Genomic DNA, 17,051 nt, shown 5'->3' on the forward strand with positions numbered 1-17,051 from the left:
GCTTGATAATAAAGCATTCAAGTGAAAAGCAAGCGTATAAGATAACATTATGGAGTCATTGACTGGTCCGGCCCCCCCAGAGATTTTAAAGTTTGAATCCGGCCCGCAACGCAATTTCAGTTTGACACCCCTGGAGTCGACCTTTCGGGTTTTCAATGTAGTTGCGTAAAAATGTAATTCAAGGGGATAAAGCTCTCCCCGATTGATTGGTTCCGATTGCGCGATCTTAGTCTGGGATATCTATAGTTCTAGACATTCTTGTCAGTGATGTTTTTTACCACGACACAACAATCATCAAGCTATTCCTAAATTAATAAGCATGCGCTATTACAAGCGTTGATTAAAATATCCTGAGACACTGAGACGACGCCCGTGATAGGCCATCATCGACGGTCTGTGGACATTTAAAATGAAAGGGTATATGATACTTAAAGATGATGTTCTATAAACCAACAGTTTGCTATTTCCCTATAACGACAGGTAAATATAAAAGCTTGCTATAGATCTGACTGGTGCCTACTATGTGTTTACAGGCTAGCCATACCTAAGTACCATAATATCATCGACGGATTTTATATATTACATGACGCGACTTCCTTTGAAATTGTAGCGTTCAAAACTCACGTCGTCTAGTTCCCCGAAACCATTAATTACTACCAAATCAATTCGAGTTACCTAACATGCATTGCGGGAGGGAGCCTTAAGCTTGCAATAAGTCGCCGTAACTTACAATTGCGACTCCACGCATACACCGACCAGAAATTCTTATCATCATAGAAACGATCGGGAAAATAAGTAAATAAACATCAAAAGATGAGTGATCACAACTATATCAAATATAATGAATCTTATATAGCTCAGTGGTTAGAAAATGCACTCAGTCATGCAATTTTAATCACTGGAACAAATTGTATCGTCAGCTGCCGACCTCAATTCCAGTCATTAATATCCGACAATTTTGCCCAAGATTTGGATCTGCGGCCATCACTCACCCGCTCGACACTACACTACCACCATAGTGTCCTATATGGTGTGGACAAGTAAATTTCATGGCTCAGTGAAATTGGTCCACGTCACACTCTTCATTTGGTCACAGGCAATTTGACGGTGATTTTAGACCGGCTTGCCGAGCATTAAGTTTGATCAAACGGGTATCAATCGAAAGCTACCGCGGTACTGATTGTGAAAATATAAATTTTATTCTGCTCGTGGTCCTGGAACCCTCTTCCATAATAATCAGACTCAAATGTTGCATTGTAACGGAGTTTGGTATTGTGACGCAACCATGACGTCTGGGATTAGGTGAGCAGCAGAGCAAACCGCAAGCGAATTAGCCACTGTTGCGCAACCGACTGAGCATTCACACTCTCACCCTCGTGAGCGCGTGCTCCTGAGCTGCTCAGACGGCATGGTTGCGTCACAATACCACACTCCGTTACTATGCAACATTCGATGCTGATTTTGGGGGATGCAGGACCACGAGCATAATAAAATTTACATTTTCGCAATCACTACCGCGGTAGCTAATTCGATTGATACCCATTTTATCAAATTTCATGCTCGACAAGCCGATCAAAAGTTACCGTCAGATTGCCTTTGAGCAAACGGAAAGTGTTACGTAGACCAATTTCACTGAACCGTGAGATTTGCTTGTGTCCACGCCATATAGGACACTATGCTACCACAACACAACAAAAACAATGCCTGTTTTGCACCATATTAAAGATAATTAGGTATTTTTTCGACAGTATTTCATTGCATTTTGTGACAGTGACGTTGGTAGGTTACTTCCCAGTTACGTCTCCTACAACGTGCGTAGCTTTGTACTACACGTTCGTACGCTGGTATGCGACCAGTCGAGGTTTCAATGCTTCCACGGTGGATAATACCCAGGGTTGTAATGGGCGACGATTTTCTGATGACTCGACTTGACTCGAGTCATTTTCTCAAAATACGGAAATGATTCGACTCGACTCGAGTCAATATCTGTATTGACTCGACTTGAACTCGAGTCATTGCGCATGACTCGAACCAAGTCATATGACTCGAAACTCAGACGGCCTAGATCAGGGGTTCTCAAAGGGTGGGCCATGGCCCACTGGTGGGCCACAGAGCATTTTGAGGTGGGCCACAAAGCTGTTACAAAATTTCAGAATTAATGTAAGTTTAGTTATATTTGTTATGTTAAACGCTAGAAATATATTCATAAACTTTTCATCCGACTCCGAGGAGAGGTAGTGGCACGTTAGGCTATGGATTCAACATGTACAAGTCGAAAACGGGAGGGACAAACGGTGGCTTTCTCCACTGGCTATGACAACCTACGGCTAACAGCAACTAAAGTAATTTCGAGTATATAATAACTGGAAGGTAATGCTGAAGTAACCAAGTATTCCGACAGGGTGATATGTCGTATGCCGTTGAAAGGGGTGTGCAATGAACTCGGAATCAAGTGTATTCGATGTATAGATTTACTGCACTTCGGCAGATCGTATCATTGTAAGACAAAATTAGCCATAATTGAAAATTATTAACAACTTCTAGTGAAGGTATACTGCCCCACCGCAACGAATCGTAATGGATTGAGGATTACGCAGAGATCTTTGCAGTCGGTTTAAAATGTCCGGCCTGAAAATCATTGAACATAATGTAAGAGTCACGTGAATTGATTGTATCATTGGATTGACATTCTGACATAGTAACTTCAGTTGGTTTGGTACAGGACATAAAATGTAGGACTACATTGTACAGCATGCATAATAAAAAAAACTCTTTCTCCACTCATCTGAAGTACTAGCACCCCATTCAGTCATGAATCGGTTGTAGCTGGCCCACAATAGTGGAACTAAAACCCCAATCACACAGTGCATGCGGGGATTTGATCATTGTGTTACGCAAGGCGAATGGAGCAGCGGACGATCATAATTTTCGCATGAGTTTAAGCCTATGACCTACCAGGGCCGTAACTGTCGCATCCAAAGCCCCAATTGGGGATGCTCGAAGGGGCCAAAGATTATTTTGTTGGTCGTTTGTTGGAAGATATTTATTCAACTCGAAAATTTTCGTCGCGCGTAGCGCGATTTCACATCCCTAGAGGTCTAGATTTTAATTTTATCAGTGAATTAAGAGAAAAGAATTCGCATATTTTAGAAAAATAGGCGCATCGGTGCAGTCGATTACCACGCATTGAACAGGATTATGATTCTAAGATAAGAGGCGGGCCACAGCACATTTTCAAACCGGAAAATGGGCCACGGCCAAGAAAGGGCTGAGAACCCCTGGCCTAGATCGACATATCATTGTAATTTCGAAGAATAGTAAAGCAACCACCCTATTGGGGCTTCGTCTATTGGTACTGGTACTTGAAAATGCGACCAGAAACTATTAAAAGTGAGTAAAATTAGTATATTATAAATGCGAACCATTCGATATCACCGAATAGGGTTATAACAGTGGGTTTAACAAGACTTTAACTGGAAACTAAGCCGTCAACACAATGACTTGGACTCGGACTCGAGTCATTATCCCACGACTCGGACTCGAACCTCTGCTCGATGACTTGGACTCGGACTTGACTCGTGGCGAATTGAAAATGATTCGACTTGACTCGAGTCAAAACTATAAAAGTGAGATTGACTTGTGACTCGCAGCCTTGTGACTTGGTTACAACCCTGATAATAGCCTACTATTGAAACAATAATTTTCGTTGATGAATCAGCACTTACTAGCAAGGAGCGTATAATTTCAGCACTCGAAATATCATCTTTCACAACTCGGCCAGAATCATTGGAATTGATACTGGATTCAGACTTGAGTACGTATGATACGGCCTCGTCATCTCAATAGTCTTTGAATATGTGCTATGACAGGGCCGAGTTCCAGAAAGCATAATAAATGTAGTCGTCAATAATCGTGACTATACTTTTTCCATGAAATCGTACTTAACTACAGTAACTGCAATCGCACGGTTGCTGAGTGATCGAAAGCGGTACCATAGATACAGTACTCTCCCCATATCATTCATGTTTGCAGTTTGCACTACTGTGCAGCACGGCCGCTCACTGCTCGTGGTAATGATAGCGGTTAAATAACGCCCTAATTAGATACCTAGCGTAGACCACATATAGATTCCGAGTGGTCGGCAAAACCACTCATGCCAGAAGATTATAATTTTACTGCATTCTGGTACCGTGATAATTAGCTACCTCAAAGTGTGTATCTGTGATCGCACTTCACTGTTGAAACTTTTCTCTCATTATTCTGATTGGCCGCTGGTTGATTACAGCATGCGTATGTACAATCTACAAACATTGTACATTGTACATTACTATAGTTGTCTATACCAGGTCTTCGGAAATCCCTCTGCACTCGAGATAGCCGAGGATGCAATTTGAGAAATACTTTCGCAGGATTAGTAAACCTGCGAAGGATCCTTTCCGTGACTCTGTTTCAAGTTTGCTAATACATCGTATTTATTATCACATCATTCGTTTTTCGAGAATCCTACCTGATGCGAAACGACAAGCACGCTAATGTTCGGCTTACTTCTCTAAGTTCAGAAAGTTGCCAAACCTTATCAGTACCCGCATCAGCTATACGATCTATAAAATCTACACTTCTACAGTTATCATTCATTGGACTTTTCCGAAGATGACAATTCCCGATATAGATCGACGGCTACATGATTATTGAGTTGTCTAGAATTTTGTAACTGAACATCTTTTTAGATATGCTCATCCAACGCTTCAATAATGCAGTTTGTACTCATATGCTTGCGTTTAGTCGGAAATGAAGCGTTGGAACCCCTGCTACAATTGGGTTTCTTTTGTCGTACAGTGATCTTCACTGATACAAGCTCTATTGCTATGCAAGAAGGCCTGCGAGATAATTATCCTACTCCCGACACCTGTAACTGTTCCAGCGCCGATAGCATGCGCATTGCGCACTACAGATATTTGTATTAGGCGTCGACATTATGGTCTTGATGGAATGAAGTTATATATGATCATTTGAACAAACACACCTACATGCGATAGTGTGTTTAGCAAGTATAACCGTCGTGGCTGATGTGATGAGTGCTATCGTTACTTGGAATATTACTAGCCTCGCGTCAACAATATTTGCGGCTGATTTTAGCGGAGCGACAGGTCACTGGATCTGATGTAGTTGTAACCATTTCGTTACAGCCACAGAGTTACGACGACACCTATTCTTCGGAACAATCCGCCAATTCGGGTAACCAGCAGTTGCACCGTAACAATTTCAGTTGGAAGATGCCGGAGCGCAGAGGTGAATAGGCTATCGAGTTCCTCTGTCAATATCAGAGACCAACAAGAACTAATACAGTTGTTGAGTTCATGGAAATAAGGATGTCAGTCGCAGGGATGCTTTCACGTTTTTGTACGATAAAATCACTCCAAGATGTTGCATGGACCATAAGCTATATGCTGCAGGAATGGGGAAACTGCGTCTCGCGATCCGCTTGCGGCACTTTATTGATTGTTATTTTGCAAGATAGTTTTAACCTGATTGTAAATCGGTGCATTCTATCACGTATCACCAATATGCGTATTGTTTTCGTGTTGTTTCCTTATGGTTTACGTTTGTAAAATTTAGGAGAAGGTTGCACTCTTGCACAACAGGGTTAGAAGTTTGCAATTGAACTCTCGAATCAAGTTCTCATAAACGTTCCACCCGCTCCCGCACGGTCTTTAATCAAGGATACATCATTGTGATCAACAATAAACTTGATAAATTCATCACGGTGGCGCAGGTCACGATCATTTCAGGACCGACAATGATGAATGGCTTTTGAAGGCTAGAATAAACTGCAGAGTTTGGCCAAGAAAATGTCATCGAGAGATAATTGCAAGAAAAGAAATTACGAGCAGCAAAATAGAACTTTTAAAGCAGGATGGAGGGGGGAGTTCGCATTCAGTAATAAGAAAGTCATTGTGCCTCATATGTCAAGATTCTCCAAATATCTACAAAGCCACCAATAAACATGACGCAACGGTGTGAGTCAAGGACGCATAGGCTACCACTCGCTAGGCCAGCGTTCTGGAGTACGCGAGAGAATTTTCGGTGGAACGCGATCAATATCATTTTTCTGGCACTGTAACAATATTCTGTCACAAAGATTTTTACGTTTACGTTCGAATAACAGCAATAACATATCGATATGAAATGAAAATCAAATACAAGCAGTATAATGGACTATAGGTAACCAGATGACGAAGTTATCACTCCGACGTCGTGCTTGGAACAACCAAATCTAATAGTCATATCCCACAGCCTGTCAGTGTGCCTAAATTCTTCTGCAATGGCAACAATCAGAACATAAAATGCCTAGCCATTATCGTTTCCAACCTCCAATGAAACCGTTCCGTTACAGGAAAAGAGCTAAGGCAGTGGTTCTCAACCTTTTTGCCTTCGTGGACCCCTTTGGACCGTCAGGGAAACCCCGTAGATCCCCCGAAGTTTTAGTTCGAATTTAGTTCAATGATCGTGCAACCGCCACCGGTCTAATACAAATATGAACTATAGACTATAGTGATAAACAGCATCAAAATTACTTTCCATCGTACAATTGATGTAGAAGTTCGATAGACTTTTATTACTACAAAGCGAATTCTGCAACTGCATTTTATGAAATAAGTGTTTCCGTCTTGAAAATCCGCGCCTTCGATTTGATATGAACTATAGTGCCTAAAATCCATTTCCGCAAAGGTGTGGTGGCGAATGTAACAATAATGAGTAACGCTTCCGGCGACAGCTTTGGATATATGATCGCAACAAATATTGGCACCGCAATTGAGTAACTGATTTTTAATGAACATAACGTCCAGCATGGTCGTTTCTATCTATAGTAGCTCGTCTTAAAGTTATTTTGTTATGTATATCACAGGAGTAAATAGATCTTTGCAATAATTTCGAAGTCACCGCGATTGACCTTATTTCTCCAACTTATTTATTTTATCCACTGTACCCAACAAAATATCTGTTTATATCAGTAGGCTATTGGCAATTTAGCAATTAAAATGAGTTTGCACAGTAGAATATTTCATCTCATATATGGCCATTACTCTGTTGATGTGAGTTCTAGAGATTAACCAGTGATGACGCAAAATTCCCTCGTGAATTGCCTGATTTAAAAAAATACAAATTAGGTCATGAACCATTTTGTAACTTCAGAGGTTTCGCGGACCCAATGTAAATGCTTCGCGGACCCCCGGTTGAGAACCACTGAGCTGAGGGCTCTCGCTTATACGATCACGAGACAATTGTGCCAATCTAAATCACCAAACTAGATATTCGTTTTTCGGCTCACCTTATTTCATTTTGACGCATGTTCAAATACAAGCGTCAGCATCTCCGCCACTACTTCCGGTAGTGAGGATAGCACGTGGGTTGGTCCGACGAGACAAAAATGTTAGGGACGGCTAACTGCATTGCTTGAAATACCTCATCGACATGTATAGGCTATTCTTATAGATGCAATTCACGGTGTAAATTATTTTGTTGTCTAATAGTCCTGATGTGTCGACAACCCAGTTTATTTTACACGTGGCAGACATTCTTATCATGATTCATAACCTGCCGTCTTATTATAGCACGGCTGTGGCGACACCATGCGACACCACCACTGTGGTCAACTGGTCATCTAAGCGTACAGAGCTTTCTCTCATTGTCGTGTCGCTTTATATATAAATCCGTTTTATTTGTGATTTGGTCACTCGTTCAAGTGCTGCTTGCAATAAACTTTTTACCCGCTTAACTTCTGATCTAGGATTTTGTAAGACACTGCTAATATGCTTATCAACCTCGGTCGGACTGGAACCTGTGACTGGATTGCATTGGTTTTCCAGCAGTGGAGCGCACCACCTCGCTAATCGCTACTGCATGGACGACGGTAATGAACCGCTTCCTGAAAGTGGAATCCGTTGCATTGGTGATGCCATTGCCACGTTTACATCGCAAATGCGTAGGCAGACTCCTGCTGATCCGTCACAGTAGCATGGCCTTGTTCCATGTGATATAAAATATTCCCGATATTTTGAGTGTCATCATTCCGAGCGGTACCGCCATCTCGCGATGGAAGACACTTATGCTCCTCAGTCGCGGCAGCAGTGCCATTGGGGCTCGGGTTCTTTCGTTTAAGTTCAAATAATGACGGGGATCTAGAAAAGGATAAACAGCATAATTGAACGTGGACATTGTACATCTTTATGAGCACATGAATTGTAGTGGTATCACAGGTGGTCGAATCGCAGTGTCGTTACTGTGATTTTTACGAAAGTAAAACTACACTGTCGCATTGATCTGATGTGTGAACGTAGATTTGTAACGAAAGCGGCGATGGCCATATACACGCAGTTAGAGAAAGCATTGACGAAACGAGTCGCGACAGTGAAACAAGCAGGAGTAGGTGCACGGGTTTTTCGAGTGGTGCGATATTTTCGTGTGACTGATCGACTACGACGTCAATAATAAGAGGAATATAGCCTTAATCTTTACGCGTTACGCAAATTTACCTTGAAACAGCAAGGACATGTGCGAATACCAGGAAACGAAATATGCATGCTGTGGATAGCGTGGGCAATACAATAGGCTTAATATTTTGGAAATCTAAAAAGAGGACACTTTTTCAGAAATTTGAGACTAGCAAAACCGGAGAAGAATTCTCAAAAATCGGTGAATTTTTCCCACTTTGTGATCGGTTGACCGAAAAAAAAACGGTCAACTTTCCGCTCAGAGCTCAAAATACCGTTTTTCTCTCTACATTGCTAGGTGGTTGACTAAAAAAAAGGTCAACTTTCCGCTCAGAGCTCAAATCACCGTTTTTAACTCCGAAATACCCGCCGGAGCGTCACTTCTGTGCTAATTTACGGCATATCACTCGCATTTTGCTCTAAATGTGATCTACATTTTCAAAAAAGACGACAAAATCTCAAAAAAGAGGACAAAAGGGCGTCCTCCTAGGACACTTTCAAAAAAGAGGACAAATCCTCTTAAAATAGGACGTATGGTAACCCTACAATACAAGTAAAGCTATATATTCGCATTCCCGCCTTTAATTGATTTACAAGCGACTATTCAACTCCGAAATCGGTTCACATATTGAGATAGGACCCACAATCAATACTATATACTTAAGTCCCGATGCGTGCTTAGGGGGGAAATCGTGGTTCTGTTCTGATAGGTTCGCTATGGCCCGTGGACACTTGAGCATACGACATAATCGCATGCGACACGTCAGCGTGCGACAATTTGGCATGCGACACATTAGCATGTGCGTTAGGTTTTGGGTTAAGGTTGGGTTAGGGTAGGATTTTTTAAGGTTAGGTTATAGTAATGGTTGGGGTTAGGACATCTATAGAAGGGTAAATTCCAAGGTTATGTCTGGGGCTAGTGTTAGTTGTGGGGTTATGAAGTCACATGCTGAAGGGATACATGCTAAAGTGTCCCATGTTCTACTGTCGTATTTCATTTTGTCGCATGCACAATATGTCGGGCAACATTTCTCAATAGCCGTTGGCCTACACATAAAATATGCGCACTTCGCTTTTACCTGCAGCGTAAATACCCGATGAAAGCAAGTAAGCAAGCGCTGAGTAATGTCAGGATAATGACCGCCACTATAAGGCCTTTGCAAGAAGATTCCGGTGCCGCAGAGCTACTGAATTTTGAACCGTGGATTCGTTTTCCTGAATATGCGAAATAGTGTCGGGCATCGTTACGATTGCATTCAAAATACTGATTAAATCGATCATACGATCATACGTAAAACTAAAATACCAATGGCATAGCTTTCCGTTGGAGCAACTAGACATGAGGGGCCGCGTAGCATACCTCCAGCAGTTATACGGAGGTGACTTCTTTCAAAATACTATATGTATATTTGCGACCAATTAAAAATGACTAACATGACACTATTTGTAATATTGCAGTTATAAAGAAACTTCGAAATATATTCAGTTACTTGGATACAAGGGTTATGTCACTAGGCGAAGGAAACTTCAAAACCTCTCTCTACAATTCAAAATCCACATCGTAAACAGTAAGCCATTTTGTCCCAAATCTCTTCTGGAAGAAGCGGAAGTAGTTCATAAACATAACTACTTGAGTAAGTAATGCAAGTAGCCGAGCCCGAAAATGTAGACGTTAGGAGTCAGGACTATGGACTTTTACACCAGGTCTAAAGAGTTGACTGACCACATGTGTTTGAGTATTCAGGATGAATTGCGGGCGTCATTAATGACCACTCGGCTAACACAGGTTTCAAGCAATCATTTTTCTGAAATAAATTATCTTATGTATCAATCGCAATCACCTGATTCTCTTGCACAGCATTGGTAAGAATACGACAGTCGAAAGGAAATGGGCTCATCGGAACCGCTTTCTCGGATCCTTTCCACTCTCACTTCGCCCGACACCGGTCCATTCTTGTGATATATTGTTGGGTTGCCACCGCAACTCAGGTCTTTATCGTCGAGCAGAGAATGAGCGACATGACTGTTCTCTCCAAAGACGGATTCGTCATACAACAAATAACACGATCCTTCGCGCATAGTGCAGCTGTGAGTCAATCCGGTGCCTACAGATGAGATACACTAATTACATGTCATTAATCCATCTTAAAAGTCGGCCACACGTCCAAAACGGGGTAGATCCATGGGACGCAATTTCTTAACATAGGCTCCCTCGCACTTGCACGGAATGAATAGTAATCATCGGTAATGATGTCGACATCCCAAAGGTTGTCAAATTATAGTCAACTTACTTAGTGGAATTAGATGTAATAACGTAAATTTCTACTCATCGCAAGTAGAAGTGGCGATATCAAAATCATACCAAAACTTTTCAAATATAGATGACAGTGAGGGGTCTCAAAAAGACGATAGTATAGGTATAGTTTCAAACAGTAGGGAAGTTGCGAACATGAGGTGCACGTTGGCGTTCGGTGTATATATGAGCCTTATAAATTTTTAGGTTCGCGTTCGCAAACGAACCTTGGTAGGTTCTACACTGTGAACCTTTTCCATTTATTACAGTTTTCACGCCATTAAAACATCAATTCTTTCCATTTCAACTTCGGGCCACTTTCAGCATGGTGCTGGCAGCGTGAAACAAAACTCAGCACTAAACGAACATGCACCCTACCAATTTCAAAAAATGTATCTGCTCATTAGAAAAGTTTGCTCGAAATATTCAGATTTCCGTTTGTGAATAACTCTGAACTGACTGTGAAAATTTTGGCTTTCTCGGAATTGGGTGTCAATGTCACTGACTTGTTTCCAAAATGATAAATATAGTGGCTGGTTATAATGTGGCCTATGGACATGCACAGCATTGGCTGTCTTAAAGGATTATCTGTGGGAATATTTTGTACAAAAAAATCTCAACATATGTTACGAATGTGCTGGACAGGGTTGTAACCAAGTCACATTGTTCCGAGTCACGAGTCAATCTTACTTTTGTGGTTTTGACTCGAGTCAAGTCGAGTCATTTTCAATTCATCACCGACTCGAGTCCGAGTCCAAGTCACCGTTTAAAGGCTCAAGTCCGAGTCATGGTGTTATGACTCGAGTCGAGTCCAAGTCACAGTATTGAAGTCATGTTCAACTAATGTTTTCAATCCTGAATTAGCTAATAGCTTATAGAGAATCAACGAATTCATTCTACATCTACATGCTATCTGATATAGAACCAACGAATTCACGTCTAGATACCAGCTGATAGAGAATCAACAGATGCATGTTTATGTAGACGTACAGTTTTTCTTTCACATTGTCAGGTCGTTGACTCAAAAAAGGGCAGCTTTCCTGCTCAGCCCCCGAAATAGCCGCCGGAGCGTTACTAATATGAGAGGAAATTTTGGATTAACTACAAATAGAGATTTTCGAATTTTATCGGCCCCCTCTTGATATTGTTATATTGTGTAAAAATATGATTCATAGCAAATTTGGCTCAATTCCAACTAGAAAAAGCGAATTTATTAGAGTGGAATATTTTGGATATGAAAAAATAGTCGGCCTACTACTAGCATTTAATTATATTATATGAAATAATTTCTCACTAAAAACACTCCCTTTATTTTCAAATATAGAATTTTCTCCTTTCATATCATTGATTCTACTTTTTAAAATTAAGCCAGATTCAGTGTTTTTTTTATGCAACATAACAATTTTACCAAGTAGCCACCCAGTAAAATAAATAGGAAGTTATTTTCGAACAACCCTATTGTACAAAAAGCACACAACATTAGCCATTCAGTATTACTCACGTGCACAATGCACATACCTAACAAAACGTCAAATGGATGGAGTGTATTGTGTGTTTTCACTGACAGCAGATCAAATCAATGATGGGATACAATTCAAAAATACTAAAGGGGAAAGGAGATCCTCATATATGTTATAGCGGCATGACCTTAGAATAAATCCACATCTACTGAAACACGTTCCGCTGGTGCACTAGATACAGGAATTGACAAGCCTTTTTGAACCACATTGAAGAGCACTGGATACTCATTATTTCTGGTCGCCCAATAATGCAAAGAATCATCGCCTTCAAATCTACACATGAGCTTATCAGTCTCTTCCAAGTACTTGACCATCTGAGTCATTTCATTGCCTCTAATTCAGGGGTGGGCAAACTACGGCCCGCGGGCCGCATGCGGCCCGCCACACTGTTTTGTGCGGCCCGCGAGAGTCTCAAGAAACGTATTAAAAATATTGATGAAATACGTACTAAAAATCTACAGGGACTTCATTAACTCTTTCGACGCCGCGTATCCCCATATGTTCGCTAGAGATTGTCTTCAAAACGCCGCGTATCCCCATATGTTCGCTAAATCGAGAGAGCGTATTTTTGTATCGAAAATCTGACATGCCGTTTTGCGTCCATGGCAGTCGGGGCATTGTGCGGTAATGAATTCAAAATTCAAGACTTGCTACTGAGAGGCAATTTCGCTCGATTACATGTACGGAATAGTAACTTTATTTGTTATATATTTCCACGACGGTAATGATTTTCAACAGATGTCAATACCTAAAGACATTTTACATCATTATCACCAATCTTTAGCGTCACATCGCGCGTTAAGTTAATATACGGATCTACTGAAGCCACCAAGTCAGTACATGTACTGCGACAACACAGACTTCACACCAATATATACGTATTTATTCAAGTTTTTCAAAGGTGAAATTGCATCGGGAGATGACGAGGACTCAACGGTGACAAATAATGATGTTTTTGTGCAGATCGTTGCTTGTAATCGTACACAAATGGGCTCCGTCGGTGTGTTACTGCGCCTGAAAAACAAACTTGAGTACCGGTACTTGCAGAAGTCAAAATTTCGAGCCATTATTGCTGATTTGACGTCACAATGATAACCTTGGAGCATCGACGGCCGAAGATCATGTCGGCAGCAGTATTTCACGACGGTTCTGAACCTCCGCATTGCCATTGAAAAAGAATTAACGATTTAAGGATAATATATTATCAATATATAATATAATATGAATATTCTGTGAACTTTACAACGTCACAGCTAATCTGTAAGTACCATAGAAACACCAACAAAATCCATACCTTGGCAGCAGCGCACCTGAAATCAGCCAAACTTCAGTTCGTACCGAAGCCTGTCCTAGCAACACGACAGCATCAATCAAGGCACGTTACGCATCATTAGATAGATATCGTTCGCGGCTACAATACGGACGTAGGTACGTCTCGGTAGCTAAGGTAGCGACGAAGTTACGATCGGTTGAAATTGGGGTTATTTGGTGAAAATCGCGGCGTTTTGAAGACAATCGTCAAATTTAGCTCGGCGTCGAAAGAGTTAAACTTATTTAAAATATATTTTACCATATATGTTAATTCTAAGGTAAATACTTCCTATAATATTTTTATGTATAATTTCTGGCGCGACAGACCGACCTCAAGGCCCACGCATTTTGAAAGGTTTGAAGTGGTAAATATCACAGATATCATAAACGAGATTGAAATAATTCGGATCACGAGTGTGATTTCAGATCGGCCACTCCAGCAACGTTTATTAATTTTAGTGCTGTGCTTGAAGAAAGCGATTCGCGAGTGTATTAGGTAGATTCGTTCTCTGTATGCGTAAAACAGGGATGACCAACCTGTGGCCGTAGAATGAAATTTGTGCGGCCGTGGACACGCAATTCAATTAGTATGTGTTGGCGGCCGTCGACATGCAATTTGAATTTACGAATCGACTTTCGATTTCTTGAAAGATTTTAATTAGTCTTAAAATTTTCTTCGCGCTGCATGCGATTCAATTTCACTTCTTTTTTCGATTTGAATATAGTAGCGCTCTTTGCCATCAGAGCCCCACAGTACAGATGCGAAAAGCAGAAGAAAATCATACGCCTCATATAGAAATACCAACTCGGAATCATGTGATCCTCACTATACCGACAATCTGATGGAAGGTCAAGAAATAACAGCATGCAACAATGTGACTAGCAGCAATTAGCCCACCAGGAGATAGATCATCATTTATAACTTGCCCTAAATTCTCGGAAACACCCCCGCCATCAACTCTACCGGTGAATCTGATCACATGGGCTGAGAAAGGTTAAAGTTTGATATTAATGTGTAAAACTACTAATATTAATGACGAAATTCATCCGTGAATCTGAAAAATTTTCGCGCTTCGCGCGGATATCCACATTTCCTTTCCATTTCCAGTGCCCACTCGTGATTTATGTTCGTATACTAAGCCTATATCAGTAAATAGACGAGTCCGGAGTTCACCGGAAATAAACATATACACTGTGACATGGTAATTTGGCGTCCAGCTCGTTCGTTAGGAATAAGCCCAGGATTGCGGCCGTAGGCTACATGAGAAGTGGAAATGCGGCCGTGAAAGGCCAAAAGGTTGGTCACCCCTGGCATAAAAGTAGGCTACACTTTATCTACACATGGTAGAAGCGTGTTTGCAGCTAACATGGTTTTGATGCTGTCAGCATTGTGTGTCCGGGAACTGAACCCAAAGTGGAATTAGCACATCTATGAACAGATAACTGCTCACCGATTTAAATCTCAATCCTTTTTCTAAGAATCGGGAATACCGACTTTCATCCCTATAGTTTTGACAAATTGGTTTTCGAGGTCGACCGCAGCCTATAAAGTCTCGCCACTGTTTCTGAAGCGTGTACGATTTCGTCAAAGCAATGTGTGGTTATTTTTTAAATCCCAATTTTATATAGTGCGGCCCGCGAATCCATCCAGATGTTGAATGCGGCCCGCGAGCTCAAAAGTTTGCCCACCCCTGCTCTAATTGAACTTTGCTTCGATTGCTCGCTTGTATAATTGAAAAGTATCTAGTACTTTTATTGCGGAGGATCTATTACCTCTTCATCACAGGATAATTTTGTACAATGCTTTGCTCCTATATGTGCCATTGTCTGTTTATTTTACGGCGGCATATCTGATATCAGACGAGTGCAACGAAAGCAGTGGCGTCAAATAGCGATATTGGCAGAATTCGTCATATGCGTTGATCTAGCTAGTACGATTCGCAAATTTCTTCATCTTCAAGTCATATAAAATGTGCCGAGTCAATGACTTGGGTCGAGTCATGCGTAATGACTCGAATACAAGTCGAGTCAATCCAAATATTGACTCGATTCGAGTCGAGTCAATTTCCATTTACAAGAAAATGACTCGAGTCAAGTCGAGTCACCAAAAATTCGTGACTCGAGTCTGACTCGAGTCGAGTCATGACTCGAGTCATTACAACCCTGGTGCTGGATAATACAAGCATTTTTCAAGTTATTCAAAATTGCTTCGCGGTCCGGAAGAAATCGTCTGGCGGACAGAATGCGGCCCACCCCCTTTACTAGGGTAATTAGAGCAAGTAAACCCGAGAGCATCCAGGAAAAGTAAAAATAGCTTACCTCTCTTTGCTATAAGTACGCGATCATTGACTGCTTTTCATTTAATACGCAATTCTTGACCGTGGTGCAAAAGACCAACAGGTGATAAGCGACAAATTTTCCTTTTAATAAACAACAACAACAACAACCTCTTGTTGCTGACCACCTCCGCAATAGCCTCCAACATTTGATTGGGAATGAGTAATGGCAAAGGCGAAAATTACCAATGACATTCTATTGGCCTACATTCAATTACATATCAATATCATATCCGTTATGAAAGTTAATTCCGTACATGACAATTGCGCGAAGCGCTAAATATATTTCAAGGTATTTCGTCACTCTTTTCTATCAAGATTCATCTACCAGGTACCGCTGTTGCTGTTGAACGATGTGGTGCATCTGTGATGAATTTTCATTTGTTGCTTTACAGGGAACTTTTCGCGATAAAACTGGACATGACGTTACAAACGTTCCAATGTACGCGTTAAGTACCTGTTAGAAAGGATAATTGGCCCTTGCATCTTCTATCATCGCTTTCCATGTCAATAGCGTCAAACCGAATCGCCAGAGCACTGCATCTCGCGTACGAACTGGGAAGAGTCCATTGACAGGAAGGACCATCAACAGCGCTGTCGTAGCTGAGAACCCCACTGTCCGCTTCCAGAGAATTTTGACACCCGTGGGCAGTCAACCATAGACAAACAAAACTGCAGATTGGAGCGATGATTGGCATATCGCTGGTTTACTTTGATACTAACAATAGCCGTTAAAGAATCGAATAGAATGCTACCATTTAATAGTAATAGTACAAATAAATAGGCTCAATCGAGTTTACATGTTGATAGAAGTACATTGTACACTCTAGCATCCGCGAGGTTTTCTGCTCTGACAGCATTTTTGTTGCACAGTCTCACAAGAACCAAACGTTTACACTTGCGCACAACGGACTGACTGTACGATCGAACGGAAATGACGGCGAAATCTGGCTCTGAAACAACTTAGCCAAACCATGAGTTATGACACGGGCTAAGACCATAATAATCTAAGATCGTATTCCCAGAATCTGTGCGAGCGTAGGTAGCAAAATGTACTTCAAAATAGCGGTTGATATAAATTGCCAAGATAAAATATGTA

At 41.3% G+C, this 17,051-nt stretch overlaps 1 protein-coding gene across 1 annotated transcript; it reads right to left on the minus strand.

The window, feature by feature from the left end:
- Nucleotides 1–4,127: 4,127 nt before the first annotated feature.
- On the minus strand, nucleotides 4,128–16,858 carry LOC145436294 (uncharacterized). Its single transcript, XM_080313660.1, has 4 exons — nucleotides 16,410–16,858; nucleotides 10,334–10,597; nucleotides 9,572–9,707; nucleotides 4,128–8,180 (listed from the first exon to the last, which is right to left on the minus strand). Exons 1-4 carry the CDS (start codon nucleotides 16,648–16,650, stop codon nucleotides 7,970–7,972), a joined length of 852 nt encoding a protein of 283 aa, XP_080169786.1. The 5' UTR covers nucleotides 16,651–16,858; the 3' UTR covers nucleotides 4,128–7,969.
- Between the last annotated feature and the right edge of the window lie 193 nt (nucleotides 16,859–17,051).

Source organism: Botryllus schlosseri, chromosome 3, assembly GCF_051294905.1.
Source record: "Botryllus schlosseri isolate E-star chromosome 3, Bs_hap1, whole genome shotgun sequence".
Classification (NCBI taxonomy): Eukaryota; Metazoa; Chordata; class Ascidiacea; order Stolidobranchia; family Styelidae; genus Botryllus; species Botryllus schlosseri.